At 42.3% G+C, this 21306-nt stretch overlaps 1 protein-coding gene across 1 annotated transcript in view; it reads right to left on the bottom strand.

Annotated features, from left to right (window-relative positions):
* stk32a (serine/threonine kinase 32A) overlaps positions 1-17999 on the bottom strand; it is an 84803-nt gene extending 66804 nt beyond the window's left edge. Inside the window, exons 1-3 of the mRNA XM_069673738.1 lie at positions 17948-17999; positions 10600-10655; positions 7702-7853 (exon numbers count right to left, since the gene is read on the bottom strand). Of these exons, the coding sequence (XP_069529839.1) occupies positions 7702-7853; positions 10600-10655; positions 17948-17999 (260 nt within the window). The remainder of the gene's footprint in view (positions 1-7701; positions 7854-10599; positions 10656-17947) is intronic.
* Between the last annotated feature and the right edge of the window lie 3307 nt (positions 18000-21306).

Here is a 21306-nt window from a genome sequence, read left to right as displayed (position 1 = left end):
GTGCCATCGCAGTTGAGCAGCTGTGACCAAGTGATCCAATTTACACTTTGACTGTGTTACAAACTGGTCCTTTGACACCCAGTATAATTGTTACTGTAAGTACCAAATAACAATTAACACCTACATTAACAACACATGGTATCATACTACTTTGCACAACTGCAATATGGCCATGTGCATCAACTATAGATAAATTTGTAGATTAATTTGAACATGCTTGAGGATATCTTTAAAAATATATATATTTTTAGGCAGGTTTTGTTTGAGGATTATATGAGCTGTGCTTTATGTTAATAGTAGCAATTTACATTAACTTTGAAGACCCTTAGGCATGTCTTAATGCGAGTAACTCAGTACTTTGCTTGAACGCATCCTGTGTAGACACAGACTAATCACCGGAGCTACAGCTGCTGCACGGCTAACAAGCTGCTCACGCTACACCTCCTAAGTAGACACAACCAACAAACAGGCGAATCAATGAAGATGATAGAAGCAGTACATTGTTAGCTACTTTCATTATCCATTTGTTCTCCATTTGTATTTTGCAGCTGCAGAGGGAGAAGGACAGACAGAGACAGAGCATGTTCTCCAGCATCCATTAGCAGCTGTTGCTGGTTGCCGCCACCAGCTTTCTGATAGAGAGCAGAGAACAGCAGTCAGAGTGCAGATTAGCACCTGTACATTATGTTGAAATTCTGCAGACTCTTCATTAGCCTTTCTGGCATCTGCTTTTTCTCTCCAACTCTCTTGTTCTCTCCCGTCCTTTAGATGTCCCACCTCTATCACTGTCTTTAATTCTAATTCTTCTAACACATGCTTTTCAATGTGACCTCCCGGTGGCCTCCGGGCAGTCCGTCTGATTGGAGAGCGTCCTGCATGGAGCTTTTAGAGGCACAGACACCCCAGGCCACTTCAGTAATGGAAGTCTCCAGAAACCACAGGGGCTCAGTAGCTAATGGTTACACGTCCTGACAAAAACAGACTTCCTCTCTCTCTTTTAAAGGCTGTGACATGCAGGTTCACTCAGTTATTTCAAACAACAGATAAAACACTGCAGTTTCTAAATGACACATTTCTGTTGTTTTTCGGAGGGGTAATGTTTCAGACACACAATTTATTCATGTTTTAAGTAGATTATGGATCTTATATCAAGCAAGGCAGGGTTTCATACTGCAATATTCAGCAAAAAAAAACAGTTTTTCATTACATTACAGGAAGAGACTGAATGAGGAAATGTGTCTTCAGTAATGGCAATATTGGCAGTATTCCTAAATGTTTCCCTTCTCCGAAAGGTGAATATCACAAATTAGCCTAATTTAATGTAATAATATTAGACTCGAGCTGCACAGTGGTGCAGTGGTTAGTGCTGTCACCTCACAGCTAGAGTTTGCATTTTCTCTCTCAGGTGCTCCGGTTTCCCCCCACAATCCAAAGACATGCTCGTTAGGTTAATTGGTGACTCTGAAAAGGTGATAATTTTGAAAATAATGACAAAAGATGTTTGTCAACAATCTTTTTTCCAAGACGAATATGAGACATTGACGAGCTAAAAAATGTTAATGTTAATGATAAAAACTCGACCCGCATGTTTTGTTGCCGTTAACAAGACGAGACGGGACTAAAATGTTAGTGGTCAGCTGTCGGACATTCAAAATGCATATTTTCCCCCACTGTGCATTTAATCTGTCTGTTAAAATAGAAGCAATTCATGCCTGTAACTTGGTAACCCAGTTGGAGATGACGGGTATCACAAAGGCGGTTGTGAGCTTTCTCTATTAACACAGGCTTTCCGCTTCAGGTTCTGCACACGGCCACAGAAAAAGGGGCGCTTCACACGTCATTTGACGCCTCTTCTGCACAAAAAGGAGCGGTCATCAGCTGTCCAAATGAGAAGCGATGATGAAAAGTAATTTTTAGATGCGGTGTCTTCATCCTTTAGCTACTGTATGGATGATCTGCTGAAATTTAAAGTGTTAATTTTACGTAAAGCAAACAGGTAAGCGAGAACGAGAAGACTAAATACAATATAGCTGCCAAAATTAACACTGCTCTGAAATTGCCCCTCGTTGTGAGTGTGAGTGGTTGTCTGTCTCTGTGTGTCAGCCCTGTGATTGACTGTCGATCAGTCCAGGGTGTACCCCGCCTCTCGCCCAATGACAGCTGGGTTAGGCTCCAGCCCCATGCAACCCTGAGCAGGATAAGCGCTATAGATGATGGATGGATGGAATGGAAACTGAAGAGTAAGGTATTCTTAATAAATCTGTTAAATGCCCCAATGCAAAAATTAATTCAATCATAACTAATAAAAAAGCTAATCAAGACTTTGTTGTTGAACAAGTTATTCCAATCACAGTGATTAAACACACATCTATTCTAACTCACAAACACAGCGTCTGACCACAGACAGGCACAGCCGGCCACCCGCTCACACCGTGACACGTCGGATCGATGCCGACAGCCCTGCGACCTTCCTCCCACCTCATCTCCCAACACGTCCTTTGACTGACAGCCTCCATCAGTCTGCCTTTAATGCTCCCTTAACACACATGCATGGGTGCACTTTCATACACACATCCCTAACAAAGAGCTATAAAACAGAGTGATATCTACGTCTTAAGTGAGCATTTTTTTTTAAAGATGAACTTTTCCTTCCTCTCCTGATTTATGCTTTTTACTCTCAAGGCAACATTTAGTACTTGATCAGCATCTTACTCGTTACCTCCCCTGATTCTGTGGTCTTCCTTTTTGCCAGGTCACCTTGACATCAGGCCAAACCCTTGACATGCTGACATGCTGCTTTCTTGTGTTCATTAATGCCTGCGGTGTTAGAAGTCAAATGAGAATATGTGTGCACATTTTGCACACGGATACAGTTTGTACCTGAAGTACCAGCAGAACTTAATAATGCTTACTTGTTCCATTAAAGATTGGATTCAGCTCATCTTATCCATTCACTGAAGATGTACACTTATAACTAAGCAGAATGGAGTGCCTATACATAACATATCTGTTGTACTGGAGCTTTTTTGCAAAGATGCTTGGGGGAATTCTTTTCTCTCGCCTTTGTGAGGCATTATGTCATATCTGTGTGGTTTTCTAAAGGAAGAGATGAACATGAATGGAGAATAACACTGACTGATGTCTTGCTCTGCATAGAAATGAAATGCATTAGTAAGATTGCATAATAACAGAGCAGAGTTGGGACTCCCTGAAGGCAGTGAAGCTTTTACCTCAAAACATTTCAGACTTTTGTTAAAGTAGTTATTCTTTCCCCTTCGCAGTTACGCAATTCCTTTTTTTACAATACTACGTTACATCATCGCAGCTTGAAGTGTCCTTTAGAATCTGTTAAAATCAGGTTTAGCTGTGACATCTTAACCAAGTTGACAATGAACATTATGATTGTGTTCTGTCCAGGTTTTTGAAGGAAAAACTATTTGACACCACTCTATTTGGTTGGTAATTGGATATCTTTTCAACAACTGAATCTAACACATGCTAATTTGTATTTTAACCTTGAGCATTCACTCTTTTGGATCTCTGCAAACTTGTGTAAAGCCCGTTTGATGTCTGTGAAGTTATCAAAAGCAACTAAACAAGCAAATTCCCAAGTAGAGTAACAAAAAATTGTCATAGAGTAGTCTGTGAAAATCCAAAGAGCTTTTCCAGATGGCATTTCTAGAATATAAATGTATTACATACATACATTTTAGCAATGCTGTTAATTATAACTGCACTATTGTTTCCCTTCCGCATCCCGCCCAATGATAGTATATATTGATGGACGACACGTCTCCATCTGTTCTTAGTGTATGAAATTGAACCAAAATACCCCAGTGACTACCGCTGACATCTTGTGCTGGTGATGTCATTTGGGGCCAGAGCTCCGCAGTAGTTATCAGCTGATGAAGCTGATGGAGCCGCTGTAGCCGCTTCCATTAACCAAAACACACACTTAACTTAGCGGAAGAAAATGGCAAAGATCCCGCACGTTGGTGTGTTTAACAGCAAAACAGCTTATTGTGTTGGTCTGAGGTTAACATTCACAGATATGTAAACTTTACTGACTGTAGTGATTGTTGTAGTTACGTCTCCTCTTGTCGTTCCTCCTCTACTCTGCTAATCCGGAACAGATCGGCTGCAGGAGCCGGATTTGTCAACCGAGCTGTCAATCATCATTTTTACAGCATCAAATAACTAATTAAAACTAATTCGTCAGAAAAATGATCACTTAAGAACTAACTATAATGACATAAAACATGTTTGAGAAACATTTATTTGGCGTGTATTTTGATTCTATAGTTTGACTCATGTCCCATCTGTTAACATGGAGGAGGCGGGCTTTATGACCTATACTGCAGTCAGTCAGCAGGGGGCGCTCGATATGTTTTGGCTTCACTTTCAGGGAGCTGTCATGTCATCCATCTTTCTGTGGTCACACCCCCCAAAAAAATGCAACTCACTGAGACTTAACAAATGCATCATATCAAACAGAAATCAGGTAGTTTCAACAAGCTCTCCTGTGTGGTCGTTCCTCAGTAAACAAACAACTGAAGTCTAAAGTCCACACTGAAAGTATCAAAGACAGAGTGGACGCTGAGTACAGCAGCTTCTGCTGCTGGATGCCGTCTCTCCCTCTCTCTCTGCCTGTGTGTGTCTCTCTCAACCTAATTTCAAAGCAGTGCCAAGAAGGGCTCCCCTTACACAGTGGGACTTAGTGCAGCGCAGGCACAACGGGCTGCCCACCAGTGCTGGCACATCAATACACTGACTGTACAACACACTTAATGCCAGAGGTTAAAAATCTTCTAAATCAGTATTCTGTACCATAGTTTGCATGGAGGGAAAATAATTTAAGTTTTGTCTTCCTGTGAGCGGTGCACAATCAGACAGCTGAGGTCATGGGGCAAGAAAAGGAAGTGAAGCAGGTGGTGACGGAGGAAGAAAGAAGAGGTGGAGGAAGAGAAGGGAGGAAGGTGAGACACAAAGAGGTCCAGGTGGATGAAAAGAGGACAGGCGATGAAGACGAGAGGGAACAGAAAGAAGAACAAAGCCTGTCTTTCCACGTGCCACTCGCTCAGTGCGGTTCATATGCCTGCAGGTAATCTGTCCCCGTCTCTGACCTTGAGCGCTTACCTCAGGACAATCATAACTTACGCCAACTCAACACAGCGAGAGAGACAGAGAGAGAGAGAGGGAGAGAGAGAGTGGGCACAGCGCTGATCCAAGCACATCTCTGGAGGAAATCTCCCCCCACACAGGGGGGTTTACGCTGCCAAAAGCATTAACTTCCAACCCTTTTTTTTTGTCCAACACAGCATGCAATCAAGCAGGAAAGCAAGCACTGGCATTGTTTGTCTGATGAGTCTGTGCACTGCACTTCTCTCTATCCTTATGTTCACCTCCTCTGTTGTTTTTTTCTCCCTGCCTCCTCTCCCTGCGCTCTGGCTGTGCTCCATTTCCCTAAACCTCGCTGTCCTTTCCAATCCTCCCCTTTTTACTGTGCTTTTTAGTCTCCTCTCATTCATTCCCACCGTGGGAGGATTTAGCTTTGTTTCCCTCAAATGGGTAATTAAAAGACAAAAGCTACTGATTCTACCAGGGCAGCTTAAAAGATATGGATTTAAATGGGAGAAAAGAGGAGTGTAAGCATAGGGAAGTGGGACAAAGGACAAAGATGGGGGGAAACCTTGAGAGTTTTGGCTCCACAAGTTACTTGTTTTTCATTAAAATGTCACATTTTATTAGGAAAAATCAAGGGGTAAATTCAGGGCCGCTTACAGGGGGTGGCCTGTGGTGGCATGCCCCCCTCTCCTGAAACTTGATTGGCCACTCCAGGAGCATCCCCATTATCCTGAACTATGATTGGCTATTTGCCGTCTAAGTGCCGGGACTTATGTTCACATGACATAAGTAAATATTGGACTGTGTTGCAAAAGAGTGCTGTTAACTTTTGTGACATTTCACTGTAACTTATTTCTTGTGTTTGTACTTTAAACAGGGACTTTTGGAGATACGTCTTATCTTTTAAAAGCCAAATGAACTACAGTGCCACTCTGTTGTGTTATCTCTTAAATAAAAAAAACTACACAAAGAATATATATAACATCTGTCTGATATCTTAATGTTAGTAGGGGAGGCAGAAATTATAAATAAATGCTATTCGGACGAGCATGCACAAACATACTTCATGCCAGCCCTGCATAAGTCAGTGCCCCATTGATTGATAGAGATAGAGATACATAGAGAGATAGAGAGATAGATAGATAAAAAGAGAAAGAGATAGAGAGATACTTTATTGATCCTGAGGGAAATTCAGGCATCCAGTAGCTTACAAGACATATGACATCACACATCTGTCATCACCCCCCCGCCCCCGTTGAGCCCGAGAATAATAGAATTAAGAGACAAAATAAAAATATAGGTTGTTAAAAATACAAATATACACTGCATCATTGAACGGTGGCCGTATGGAGGTAGTGCAGATATAAACATGATGAGCAGAGTTGCAAACAGTGTGCTACAACTGTGCATAAGGATTTAATAACAATAATAAGTGAGCGCTAAAGTGTCACGATGCTTAAAGTCCTGGACTAATTCACCTGTCGGTTTGTTTGTTATTTGCTTCCCCCTGCCATCATCGAGAGGTGTACAGTCTTACGGCCAGGTGCCGCTGCCTGGTGACTGTGCTGTGCAGAGGGTGGTGGACGTTGTCCAGGATGGATAACAGTTTATCCAGGGTCCTCTCTGCAGTCACTCTGCCTGAGCCACCCCAGTCAAAAAAAAGTCTGGATACAGCCCTGATTAAATCAGAAGTAGGACTAATAATTAATACTAAAATATATATGAAACTGGTCTTCATGATGGTGGTAGTTATTCGCCGTCTTCGGACACGTGTGCCCTCGTCTCTGCCTTCTCTACCCGACAGAGAACCAGGGTGGCTTCCTCTCAAACGTCGCCGAGTGGGAGTGCTTATCAAGAATTGATGACGCCTTTCAGCCGGAGACTCGACGAGCCGTGCTTATCAGGCATCTCAAAAGTAAGATTCCCCGGTGCTCAGTAAAGCTCGGGCTTTCAAATTATGATGAATGAGCTGCTGAAATTACCTGATGAGTCATCTTAGATTACTTTGAATGAGCTTGTACAGCGTTGAGGGAAAGACTTCCTCAAACCCCCTAAATGCACCGAGGCGAACGAGAAGAAGCTGCCAGGAGGAGGAGAAGGGCCGTGCCCGAAAAAGTTGAGCTTGGATCAGTGAGCAAACTACATTTTGCTTTTAGCGACTTCAAAGGGTGGGATGACGCGGGAGGAGGTTTGGGAGTGTTCTTCGGAGGACAACACCCTCCTGTATGACGCCGTACAGAGTTATCGTGTGCGTTCGCTGATATGATGGACTGGATACAATCACCATAAAAATCAGAAGGGTGACACAGAGAGCTCTAAAATCATTCAAATGGCTGCTATGGCTGCTGGTTATAAACACAAGCCTTTGGGGAGACGGGCTGCTCAAGTGGAAATGCCTCATAATGTGCAACAGAAGCTTCTTATATACATATTTCAGGAAAGGGGGAATTTGTTCTGTCAAAGTCACAGTGCTAAATTAAACATAGTCTGAGTTTGAAGTAAAAAAGAAGTCCGATTTTCAGCCATAATTGAAACACAGACGTACAAAACCACACGCTGAAATATGTATTCTCTTACCAGAAGTTGACCAGGAAAGGATGCTCAAGGTTCTGCATGATCTGCAGCTCTTTCAGCACATTCCTCACTTCGTTCCGCTCCACGCATTTCAGCTTGTTCATGTACTTCATGGCGTACATCTTCTTAGTGTCCTTCTTCTGCACGATGCAGACCTGACAGGATCACAAAGGGGAACATTCCTTTACTGCTGTGGGGAGAAAAAGGTCTGAACACTTTGTTTGTGTTCTGCTCGTGTAGCGCTTGTTTAGCTTTGGAAACTTTACACTGCTAACTACCACATCTGCACAATATAATAACCCTCACTGCAGGCGTTTATAGCAAATGATAAACATTGCAGTTCCCCTTTCGTATCTTATTACTTGTAGCATGCATCATTCCTTGAATTGTTTGTCCAATATTCTAATTCGTAAAAGTTATTTTGGCATTCCGTGTTTTGCAAACTGTTGCATTTTAGAAGCGTATTTTCCATCAATCAAACTTGTCATGTGAAGTGTTGCAGTGCAATAACCAGAAATGTCTGTCTAACGAGGCCTTAAGGAGACTTCGGGGGTTTCTCTTTAATCTCTGTGATCAGCAATTTAATCCTCGTGTAAGACGTTAAACTTTTCACACCGGTATGTTTTGCATTTTAGAGATGGGGAAACATCATGTTAGCTTTTATTAATATTGCCAGCACGGATTGTAGTCTTTAAAAACTGCAGAATGATTCCAAACAGTGATAACGGTGCTAACGTCAGAGGAAATAAATAGCAGGTGGGCTGTGACGTCTGAAAATAACACCTGTTGCAATCTGGGAAGCTGTCCTGTCATTGTGCGTGTACATCAAACTTAACCTCCTTTGTGACAATGTGTCTAAGATTAGACACTGTTCTCAAGATGCAACGGTGTCATTACCCATATTTATTTGTAGTGCTCGCCTGCGCTACGAGCGTCAATAAGCCAGTGATTACGGCTATCTAAGAGAGTGATCTGTGGACCAGCTGGCGCGGTTAATCAGCCAAACCCTGATCGCATCACTCCTCCCATTGAGCAGCTTGCCGTCCACTGCGATCACACTGCTTATCTGTGGAGATGTTTGTCTACATGCGCGTGAGGAATTGTGTGCCTACATGTACTGTACGTGCTGATGTAAATTACTCTGCAGAATACGGCTTAACAGCAAGAGAGAGCACGGCTGCTGTCACCTCAGATTAGAGTCTGCCGAGTTGTCGTTGGTCAGAGAATGTAATTGTAAGGCTTCACTAGACTGTGCATGATAATACTGTGCTTCTAGAGAGGGAACATAGTATTATATTCGTATCATAATTCACCTGATTTTCACATGCCACTTTAAGGAAATCAGGGGATTATGTAGAGCTGCAACAGTTGGTTGATTGACAGGAGAAATAATTGGCAGCTGTAATAATTAATTAATTGACATTTTTCCCGCTTCTACATTTGCTGCTATTTATTGTCTAATTAAAAACAGAATCAGTGACTTTATGTTTTAGACTGTCGGACTGACAAAAACAACATCAATTTAATTAGATCTCCTCGGGCTTTTGGATATTGTGGTTGCGGCATTATTCCCTATTTGCTGACATTTTACAGGTCAAGTCGATAATCTAGTAAACAAAGGATGGCAAATGATATTTGCCTGTGTTGTTTGTGTTGGATGTGATTTATTTAAAGGTTTCATGTTTTGTTTCACGTGTACTGCCATTTTCTACTGGTCCTGTATTTAGTTGTTTTTGGGGCGGCTGTGGTAGAGCCAGCCATCAGGGTGTGAAGATGTGATGACCGATTGACATTTGGGCACTTTAGGTAGCAGCCTCTGCCGTCAGTGTGTGAATGTGACGTAGTGTAAAAGCAGCTTTGAGTGGTCGCAAGGCTATAAAAGCTCTATACAAGTTAAGCCCATTTACCATTAAACTGCATCTTCTGTGATCGGCCTATAATTATTAAATGATATGTATATACTGTATTATTTCATTTTAGTGTTCATCTTTCATAGGCCCCTTTGTTCTGACATTTTTGACTTCGTTGTTTGTTTGTTTTTACGATTATTTTTTGGCCATTTTGCCTTTATTGATGGGACAGCTAAAGAGAGGAAGGAAATATGGGGAGTAGAGAGTGAGGAATGACGTGCAGCAAAGAGAGTTGAACCTGCAGCTGCTGCGTTGAGGACTGTTGCCTCTGTATGGGGCGCCTGCTCTACCAACTGAGCTAAACTAGCGCTGCAACATAGCTGTTTGTTTTGGGGGTTTTTTTGCAAAAGATGTTTCACATGTTTCTCAGAATCTAATTAATTTATGTATTATGAAGCTAAAACATACTAGATCTGTGTCTAAATCCAGGGGCTGCATCCTTCGAAGGCCGTATTTAAAGGCCGATTGCATCACAGTGACACGTCAAAGGCTGTCCCAATTCGAAGGCTCCTTCAGATGCGGCCAACAAATGCATCCTTCGTTTCCTTGGCCGAAGGATCCCCAACGTATCTCGAGATGCATTGCGCGGCAATTCAAACAAAATGGCGGACTTTTACGCGGCCGAGGAATACACTTTAAAATGTAAAAGTTTTTGGTGTCAACTCAATCGAATAGCTAGCGTTACACATGTTTAAGAAAAGATGAAATCATCTTTAAAATAATAGGTTATCTGACTCAATGTTAGTTATGCTTGCTAGTTAGCCCGCTAGCTACCTGTTGCTAGGCGACGGGAGCAGCGTTTGGTGACACAAGGGTAGACCAGACCGTCTCATTTCAGTTCGGCTTTAACCGTCTACGCAGGCTATGAATGGAGCATCCTCCGTGGGCTGCAGCTCCTGGATTAGGACACAGCTTAGAACTCTGTTTGCATCTTAACTAATTTCAGAAGTAAATCTTTTAAAAGAAAACACTTTGGCAAACATGGACTTACTTTTCCAAAGCTTCCTTTTCCTATCGCTCTCAGGATCTGGAAGTGGTCGAAATTTACTGCAAGAAAAAAGAGTTGAAAGTTCATTAATAATCTTAAAAAACAGAAGTTTAAACCTAGAATCTGAATTTATATTCAAATGAGGGAAAACAACTCTGCAAGGTCAGTATGTATCATCATCAGACTGTTGCAGTGTTTCAGCTTAAATAACATTAACCTGTAAATGTTTGCTGATGATAAAAAACGTAAATATGCACAATAGCAAATGTGTATTCAGACACGTAATCAGAACAAATGGTAGATGGGCGGCAAGCATGAGTATATCTACAGTAGGTTCGCACTGCAGTTTGCTTCAGGCTCATTTAAACAATGCGTACACTTAAGCTGCGGCAGATGGAGGTCTGCAGTGCAACCACAGGTCACTGACATTATACAGCAGAGACTTTAAGCACGCTTCAGCACAACGTGCTCTTTTATGATCGTTGCATGTTTTTCTGCTGAACAAAAGCTCTCTTTTTATTGCAGCTCTGTCTCCCCTCAGCGTTTGTACCATCCTCTTTTCTGCACACGTATCACTCGCACACAGACACACGCACAACCTAAACCCGAGTCTAACCACCTGTCTCACTCTCCTCCATCCATCAGCAACCTTTATCGCCAATTGAATCCGGCTGGGGCTGTTTGTTTCTCGCTGCCAGGACAACCAGGACAGAAGGTTTTCCCTCTCTTGTCGTTTCCCCGAGGATGGAACATCTGCTGCCCACTCTTTTCACAAACACACACAGATGCACACACTTATATTCAAAATGCCTTTCACAATCTTTCCCGAACGTGCCGGCTGAAAGCATCACCTGCTTCTCTTGCAACACACACACACACAGTCAGTCAGCCTGCAGTCTCTAGATCTATTGGATGTGACAGTTAATGATATGCTCTGTTAGTCACGTATCACTGCCACTTCCTTCTCTCACACTATCTGTGCTCGAGTGTTTACACAACCTACTCTGATAGGGACCATATGAGGCGCAGCTTTACAATGCACACACACAAACACACACACACAATCACACACACATGCGAGCGTGCACAGATTACTGATGAAACTGTATATGCTTAACATACACACAGACACACACTCCAGATAAACACTCTCATTTTCATGCTGAGAGATCCTACACTGATGGGTTTTGTTTCCGAGAGACAGATGTGGTCGTGGATGAGAGGGCAGAGAGAGAGACGGTAAGGCAGAGAGAGAGACGGTAAGGCAGAGAGAGAGAGATAGAAAGAGAGTGAGACAGTAAGACAGAGAGAGAGAGACAGTAAGACAGCAATGTAGTATTTACATATAAGGCAAAGAGAGTGAGTCAGTGAGACAGAGAGGGAGAGACAGAAAGAGAGTAAGACAAAGAGAGAGAGACAGAAAGAGAGGACAGTTGGGTAAAGAGAGAGAGAGAGAGAGTAAGGCAAAGAGAGTGAGACAGTACGGAAAAGAGAGAGACAGTAAGGCAAAGAAAGTGAGACAGTAAGGAAAAGAGAGCGAGAGAGGGCAGAAAGAGAGAGTCAGAAAGAGAGAGACAGTAAGGCAAAGAGAGAGACAGTAAGGCAAAGAGAGAGAGACAGTAAGACAAAGAGAGAGAGTCAGAAAGAGAGAGACAGTAAGGCAAAGAGAGATAGTCAGAAAGAGAGACACAGTAAGGCAAAGAGAGAGAGTCAGAAGGAGAGAGACAGAGTGAGATGGATTCATATTGTACCAGCAGACTTGTGAATGGTTGAACGTGCTGCATGAGATGATGGACACATGAGTAACAGAGCGTGTGATGATTGAAATCTGCACACGAGTGGAATTGACGCATTGACAGCCCTTTTCCACGGCTTAAACTCACTGAGGAACTCGTCTGCGAGTCAATTTGAATGTGACTGACACATGCTAATCAGTTTGGATTGAAGTAATCACGCTTGTTCAGTTTCAGTCTCACACAGTGTCTCTGCATGCTCACACGGTACTGCATGTCTGTGCCTTTCTGTCTCTGTCTGTCTGAAGATGCGTCTGCGTATTTCAACACTAAGCCAACAAAAATTGAAAATGCTCTTCCTTTTGTCCCTCTGTCAACACGTGAGGCTCTTATATACTGAAAAACAGACAGGTGGTTCTATTTATACTCATACTTCTTATTTGTTTTGGGCAGCAGAGCACCCGTCGTTGCAGACGTACGGAAATGGCAAAGTTTCTGTTCTGCAGATAATCACAGATACCCCGACAGGAAACTTATTACTTGAACGTAAGCAGGGTTTTTTGACAACTGGAGACAGTCTGCAGAGAAGATGCAACCTGAAAACACAAGCTACAAGTTCTCATGTGGACAAAGAGCTCATGGAAAAGTTTGGTAGTTAAGAAGACGACTTTCTGTTACCTCTGAATATTTCATGATCACTCATTTTGAAGAATGAGGCTTTGTGTTTTTTTATTGTCAACAAATCACACAAAAAGACCAAAACCAACCATGTGTTATTCTGTCCCTGTGTACCTCCGAATTCCCTACCAAGTCTGTTGCATTCAGCCCCAAGCACAATCATTCCTACTGGAGACATAAATCTTTGAAAACAAAGCCCACAAACAAATTGCTTAATTTTTGAAAGGTTCAGAAATTCCCCAAAACAGCTGGTCGCTGTTGTTTTTAATAAACTTTAGTCAATAGAACTTTCGTTGGGGACTATTTTCAGCGGTGGATTAATCCACATTCGGTGCTCTATTGGCGAGGCCCTGTGCAAACTTGACGTGCAGGGCCCTGCTCGTTGACATGCATGCCCGCTAGCTTTGCACACCTGCTCAGCCACCACATCTCTGGGAGCGTTTTGGTTTTTTTTGCAATAAAATGTTTTACTTTGTTGACATTTGCATATACACTGATACAAAAACAAAAGAAAAAGAAGAGAATGAATGTATGAATTTTGCTGTTAATGTAAAATAATAAACCCTAGTGTTATTATATAATGGGGAACCAGGGTTCCAAGCAAAAGGGCGTCCACATAGCTTCTCTGTTTTACTCCATACAGACACTATTTGTGAAACAATGAAGCCGAACTTACGCTGACAGTGAGCAGTAGAAACCGTTGTATGTAGGAGATCTGAAGGTAAATAGGGGCTTTCTTCCAGGGCTCGCCAGTACACCTGTGCATCAAGCTTCAGCCATATTAACACGGTTTGCAATTTGCTCCAATACTAGGAGGTGAGGGTAGGGGGAACATTGAGCAGAGGAAATTGATTCTAGGGAGAATATTCATTTCAATTATAGATAACCGACTGCGAATTACACATCTCCGGAAGTGTTGACAAATTTATCCAGCAATCCTGGCTGTCACTTATTAAATTCTTCCTTTTTTAAAAATGATTTTCCTTTTCTTACCCAACTCTGTGCTTATTGAATCTGTCGCGCTCTCGTGCGGCCGCCATTGTTTCCCCTTCTCCTTCGTCCTTGCAGTGAGCAGCGAGATGGAGCACGCACTACGTAATGACGCAATATCGAAAATTAAAAAAACGGAATAATTTGTTAGGATACATGATTGACAAAAAGGATCCGAATCATGGTGAGTCAACAACAGTCCTGAAAATGTCATATATAGTAAAAAAAAAAATGCAGAATGCAAAGCTCGGGTTGCCAGATCTGCAGTTTTTCCGCAGAATTGGGCTACTTTTGAAGTGTTGCTGCGGAACCTGTGCGAGGCCCTTTAGAGGCGGGAGGCCCTGTGCGGTTGCACACTTCGCACAGCCCATGCGACGGTTCTGTCTGTAGGATTGTGTCAGCCAGTAAAACAGTGTAGCTCGCTGATGTTTTATGTCATAGAACCTTTTATCATGAAATAGTGCTCTGATTTACGTCTCACTCGATGGAGCGACGGTTAGCTTAGTTAACAGGCAGCATTTATGACCCTCAATCAAATCACTTGAAAAAATAGAAAAAAACTTCAATGGAGGGCAAATAAATCTAGATTTTGCCTGTATTAAAACAATATATAAATACTGTAGGTGATTACAGACTACATGAAGGGACTAAACAGAGTTTCAGTAGACTAAATGTACTTTCTTATTCTATAGGACAAAAAAGATGATATGTAGCCGTATCTTGCCGTGTGAAAATACGAGCAATGTTTTCAAAATTAGCCCACTCATTATGGACGTGCTGTCTCTCTCCTTTCCCCCCTCTCTCTCTCTCTTTTCCTCTCGCACAGAAGCCTGTAAATCACTTAAGGACCCACCAACGAGGGAACATCAGAGCTTCCGCTGTTGCTCTGACAACTGAAACAGAACCCATGGGTCCCTGTTGCCGCCGCCATGTGAATAAAGCATGATGAGCAGTAAACAGGGCCTGTCCATTAACCAGAAGCTCCTGCATACACAAGGTGGAAAACGTATGTGGAACACAAGCGGTACGCACATTATTCTCAGAGGAGATAAACGTGTCATGACAGAGTTCACCTTCATGCACGCAGGTCTCTGCAAATCAGCTGATAAGGCTGAGCATGAAAGACAAATGCATCTTAATCTGGAATGAGGCCAGCGAGGAAATGATAAATAGTTAATTTATTCTGCAAATAAATCCTGATTTCCCACTGCAGACCAAATATCTTAAAATTCGATTATAAGACTTTTCTTATATTTCCCTTTTCCCCACAACTTTCTGCATAGATAGTTTTTTAACTTTTTCTACGTGTAAAATAAGAAAAAGGACTGAGAAACACGCTTACAGTGCTCAGAGACAGCCATTTTCTCTATCAATCCATCTACCTTCTGCCGATTATCCCAGTGGCAGCTAGCTAAGCAACCTAATCCAGACATCCCCTCTCCTCAGCAGCATTTTACAGCTCCTCCTCAGGGATCCCAAGGTGTTCCCAAGCCAGATGAGATATATAATCGCTCTAGTGTTTTCTGGGACTACTCCGGGGTCTCCTGCCAGTCGGAATCCCCCGGAAAAACCCTCCAAAGGACGGCACCCAGGAGGCCTCCTGATCAGCTGCCTGAACCACCTCAACTGGCTCCTTTCTACGAGAAGCAGCAGCAGCTCTACACAAAGCTCTTTTTCTTTTTAACCACTTTTATAAAGAAGTCAAATCCTTTATAACTTTACCACTTACTTCATATAAAACTTTCAGGCACTTTTTTTACTGCATGGGAACTATTGACGAATCATCTACGTACCTTTATCAGATATTTATTAAAATGTCAGCATTTATTCCTCCGCTGAATCAACAAACAAATATAGATTACACCTTTTATAGCCAACATTACCTCAAAGCGACCTTTACCGTTCCTGAAGTGTAAAGTGAAAACTCAATTTGCATCTTTATTGCTTCTCGGAGGGGCGAGTGCATGATGTAAACTCAACATGCCGTGCACTGTCTGCTTGGAGAATCCTGCATGTGCACCTGACGCGACTTTCATCAGCCGGGGGATTACTTTGTTTCACGTGAGCCTCTTTTTTTTCTCCTAATTCAGAAACTACGTGTGTCTGTGTTTATTATTCCCCTGCCCTCGGTGGAATCACCCACGCTGTTTCTGTGAGCGGGGAGTCAGAGGGGTGTAGCGTTGCATTAAGTCAGAGTACAGAGAAGCTCTGTTATGAGTGACATTTCCAGAGCAGCCCGCTATATGACTAAGCAGCGAGGTTAACCATGAATAATGATTTCCTCTTTGATGGAGGTTGCCTCCAGTGACGAGGAGAAAGCCTCTGATATGGATTTCATTAGTGTGCGAGGGGGTAATTTGACACAGTCGGGGTGAAAAATCATTTTGGTTTGTCACACAATAATGAAACACCCTTTTTTCATCAGACAAGCAAATAAAAGCAGATTCTAACGAAGACAAATGGAGCTTTAAGAAGTCCAAAATATCAGCTTTTTCGGTGTCTCTGGATGATCTATGTGCTCCACAGAGGGAAAACCTGGGAAAGCCACTGTACGTCTGACTCAGGGACTTACTTGAAGTCCTTGGACTGCAGCCAGAGTGGAATTAGTTTCATAAAAGATCAATACATTCACATTGTATTATCTGCTCATGTCAACCCATGAAAAGGGAAATACATTCAAATCAAAGAAATAACTCCCCGTTTGATGTTTGCCGTTGATCGTTCAGAAGAAATTGAAATAATAAGTCTGGCAAGATTTAAGAATATTTAAAATGTTTTTTAATTTAAAACCAGAGCAAAGATCAGAGACGTCTGGACATACCGAATGGGACTTTTGGCTCTTTGCATTGAGCCAGATCTTTTGGTGCAGCTCAGCAACAAGACCAGACTTTTTTACCTCTAAACACAGCTCTTCATTTAGTCAGAAAAGGTTCATCTTGTCTTCACTGAACTTATTAATACTTTTCTTATCAATGGACAATGATTAAGTCGAAACATGTCAAGGTAAGTCATTGTTACCTCATTTAGTAGCACTTCTTTTTATATCAGACAAATTAAGCAATGTGTTGACCTATTATAGGTATATATTAGTATTTTCCAAGAATTACAATTTCCAGAATACCATCATTTCAACATTATTTGGCAACATATATGTACTGATTGAGTACTTTCTTATTTGTAGCACAAAATAAATGTGCAAAATTCTAGATCTTTATTAACATATCCGATCATATTGATGATTAAAAAGTGCGATATGTCTGGAATAACTATCTTAGTTGTCTAGAAACAAAAACACACACACCAAATAACTTTAAGTAATTACACAACTTTGTACAGACACATATTTAATTTAGTTTATAAATATATTTAGTCTGATATTTTAGATTAGTTTATAAAACAATTGTTTCTTTATTTGTTGCCGTGAATGTATTTAACAAATACATAATAGGATCACCCGACACTTTGTATTAATGTACCAAAAATTTACATATTGTTGCTTTAACTATGGAAGCCCTTAGCGGACAAGCTTCCATACATTTTATTTACTCAGTTTTCCCATGATAACAAGTTATTTCTGGTCGTTTTCTTAAGATCTCGACTTATTTTTCTCATTATCTTGTGAGTAAATAAAATGTATGGATGCATGTCCTCTAAGGGCTTCCGTATTTAACGGCTCCTCTTGTTATCTTAAAGGAGTCGGTTTTCAGATCCGACTCGTTTGCCAACGACACATCACTAACATTAGTCAAACTGAAGCCACAGTAAGATATTCTTTTTTTTTCCATTCGCTATAAGTGCATTTAATTTAAGCAAAATAAGTGATTATGTTGTAAATCCAGCCCAAAACTTGTGTAATTTCACATTTAGTTTTATCAAACTTCACGACACTTTAGCCACAAAAGTAGAAAGACCTTAAAAGAAGAAGAAAGTTGGATGCTTTTCTTACTCACCATCGTCTGTGTCGTCAGTGACCGGAGCCTTGCTGGACTGTCCGAGCCCCATGACTGCTCCTCTTAACGATTCTCCTCCTTCTTCTGGTCCCTTAGCTCAACTCAGCATCCAACGGCCTCTCTCCCTCTGAGACATAGCCTGGTCAACCCTAGCCCATCACACACACACACATACACGCACACCTAGTCTCACTTCACGTGCAGGACCGCTCAACCCTGACACACACACACATACGCAGCAGCTTGCTCTGTTTTGCTGACTTGAACAGGTCCCGTCTTCCTCTTAATTCTCCACCTTGACACAATCACACATCATTGCACGCACACATACACACACACAGGGGAGGGCTTTGGGGAACACTAAAGGCACTGAAGCGCTGACACACACACACACACGCACAGAGGCAGCACCACTACAGTGTAAGTGTCCTGTCTGTCTTCGCTGCTGTTTAGATGAACGCAGGCAGATGGACGACTCCTGCCAGCCAGCAGGAGGAGGAGGAGGAGGCGGCGGAGGAGGGTGGGTGATGCGTTTGTGGCTGTGACCCTCTGTTGAATGAGAGTCTAACCTGTGAGGGAGGCAGGAAAACATGACACCATCAGCAGAGGGAGGAGAGGAGGAGGAGGAGAGGGAGGAAAGAGTGGAAAGGTAAAGAGACATCACCTACACAGCATCTAATTATCATCGGAAAGATTGACGCATAATGATGTATTTTTGGATATTTGGACACTAAAAGGTAATAAAAGTAACAGAAGAGCAGTGACTTTAAAGTTAAGGACATTTTAATGAGTAAAAAGGGTAGAAAATTACTTTTATTAGTGCTTTTACATACACGTATCTCCTTGCTTCCTTCCCTCTGTCATCTATTATTTAATTTTTATATTCTCATAAGAAACTCATCCAAGTGGAGCACTGTCTGCGGCGCACGTTTGATGAACGTTATGATCCGTTTCTCCCATTATAAGCAGTAAACTGGAGGCTTTTTGATTTATAGTTTGCTGGTGCTGTGTACTGTAAATGAAATCCCTCAGGCTGCCCTCTTCAGGAGGAGAGATTTGATGAGTTTTGTTTCTCTAGCAGACTAAATCTGACGTGGATGGGTTTGTAGATCATGGCTGCATCTTTAAAGTAACCTTATAGGGTGTTGGAGTGTCAGAAAGTAAGTTTGTATAAGTTCTTAATGCCATAAATATCTTGAATGGAGCAAAAGTATTCATGCTATAAGCTTCACTATGCTGTAAAAGACAGTTTGTCCCCTAACACTGTCTTAAAAGCAGAATGAATGGCTGAACTGGTGCATTGGAGGGTTAAACAGGCAAACTTCCTGCCATCCTGGTAACATTCAATCCACGAGGGAAAACCCTTTTATGAATGTCATTCTCAGACTGCGTGATAAGGTCATATGAATATGAATAAATCGCTCTGAGCTTGAATGAAAAATTGAAAAAGTAGTGCTGGAAGCCGCAGTGCTGAGTTCCCCGCAGAGGACATTGTGCTCGAAGCCCTTATCTGATCAACTGGGAGAAACATGCGTTGAATAGAAAGTGCCCCTCCACACACACATACACACACACCTATCACCCACCCTCCTGTATCCATGCGGGGCAGCTGCGGGCACCTACCTCTGTGCAGAGGACCATCTCCAGCCCGGTTTGCTGCAGAGACGTGGAGCGACAGGGGAGCAGCAACAGTGCACCTCAGAGCCTCACTTGTCCCGCGGTGATCGGACGACGACGCGCCGGGACACCTGCCACCCGAGAGACGGAGCCACACAGCGAGACGTGACTTTGCGGGATGCAGCGACGAGAGTGTGATGCGAAGTCCCGCGTTTCTGAATGAAGAGATGACAGAGGAGAACAGGAGCAGAGATGGGGTGTCACGGGGAGGAACGGCTCAGCGACTGACCTCCACATCGCCGCCTGTGTAATGGACTGCTGGCCACCAGCGTGCGTCTGGAGAGGCACGTCTCATACGCTGCTCTGGCTGATGAGCTGTGAGAGGGGCTGAGGGTTCCCTCACGTTAACATTCAATCATATTCCATTCATATTTACAACAAATTAAAGTAGAATCCCCTTATTTAAAGCGATACCAACTCTTTAATCGGTACTGGAATATTATATTTTTAAAAAATATTACAGAAACTGTTTTGCCTAGGACATAAACCCAGTTAATAACCCCCATAGATTTTTTCTTCTGGATAATAGTCCAACAATTAATAAAGTGTTTGCCAACATATCAATAACCAATCAATAATAATCAGTGACCAACCACATTCCTATTCCCAGAAGAGAATCACATTAAAACTGCCTTGTAATGCTTCCCTTTTCTCTCTGTTGTTACCACCTGCTACCAGGAGTCAAAGGTCATGGTCAGCTTCAGAACAGCGCCCCCTACAGCTGATACCGGTTTACGACGCAGGCAGATTGTCGACCATGCTGTTTCAGCCTGATGCCCCCCCAGGTGAGGGAGCCTCTTTATAGACGAGCTGAGCGAGCTGTCCCATAACAGCCTTTAGAGTTATATGGAAACAGTCATTATAGAGGGAGAATAATGGACACTAATGCCTCTCTGGTGTTCTATTGTGAGACTATACTAACCTTCGTGTACTTTATGGTGTTATATTTTCTTCTCCCAAATGCATCAATGTAATATGCTTTTCATATTTTTACTATATTGAAATGCTTTGTAGTCCATAAAGGTATTTCTTATTCATCAAACAGCCTGTGAGCACAGACATAGAGCGAGTGTTGCCCAACGCTACCTTTCATCTGATAAAGATCTCTATTACATCATTTTGGTTTTATTTTTCAGTGTGACCTTACACTTCTTAAAATTATCATTGAAATAGCATGCTGCAACTAAAATACTGTCATAAACCTGAACTTAAGATGTCTCGCATACATGATGATACATTTTTTGCCTAAATGTAGCACAAAATTCTTGAAAAGTCAGAAAAATATTGACGGATTAGCGATATACTTTCACTGCTCTTTGTGCTCCTGTTGAGCAAAGCTTTTAGCTCGCAATAGAGAATCATGGTTGTAGTGGACATCCCACAGGTTCAAGGGTGGATTACTACCTTAAAGGGGAGGGGTATTATGCTAATTTAAAGCTTCATATTTCGCTCTGTGATACCTGTGGAGTAGCTTAGCATCATTTACAGTTACAAAAAACAAATTTTTCTCACACTGGTGCTCTGTGCAGGCCCTCATACAGCCTCTACCTGAAACGACTCAGTCAGCTCTGTCCCTTTAAGAAACCCCGCCCCTACAAGCCGACTTTCTTCTGATTGGCCAGCTCTCTGCAGCCTGCTGACGCTGCACTTTGTGACGTCACAGCGTGTAGAAAAAACTGTCT

Source organism: Semicossyphus pulcher, unplaced genomic scaffold (genome assembly GCF_022749685.1).
Source record: "Semicossyphus pulcher isolate SPU_LCO1_2020_fin unplaced genomic scaffold, fSemPul1.0.p SCAF_10, whole genome shotgun sequence".
NCBI classification, from domain to species: Eukaryota; Metazoa; Chordata; class Actinopteri; order Labriformes; family Labridae; genus Semicossyphus; species Semicossyphus pulcher.
This window is presented reverse-complemented; position numbering and strand designations above follow the sequence as displayed.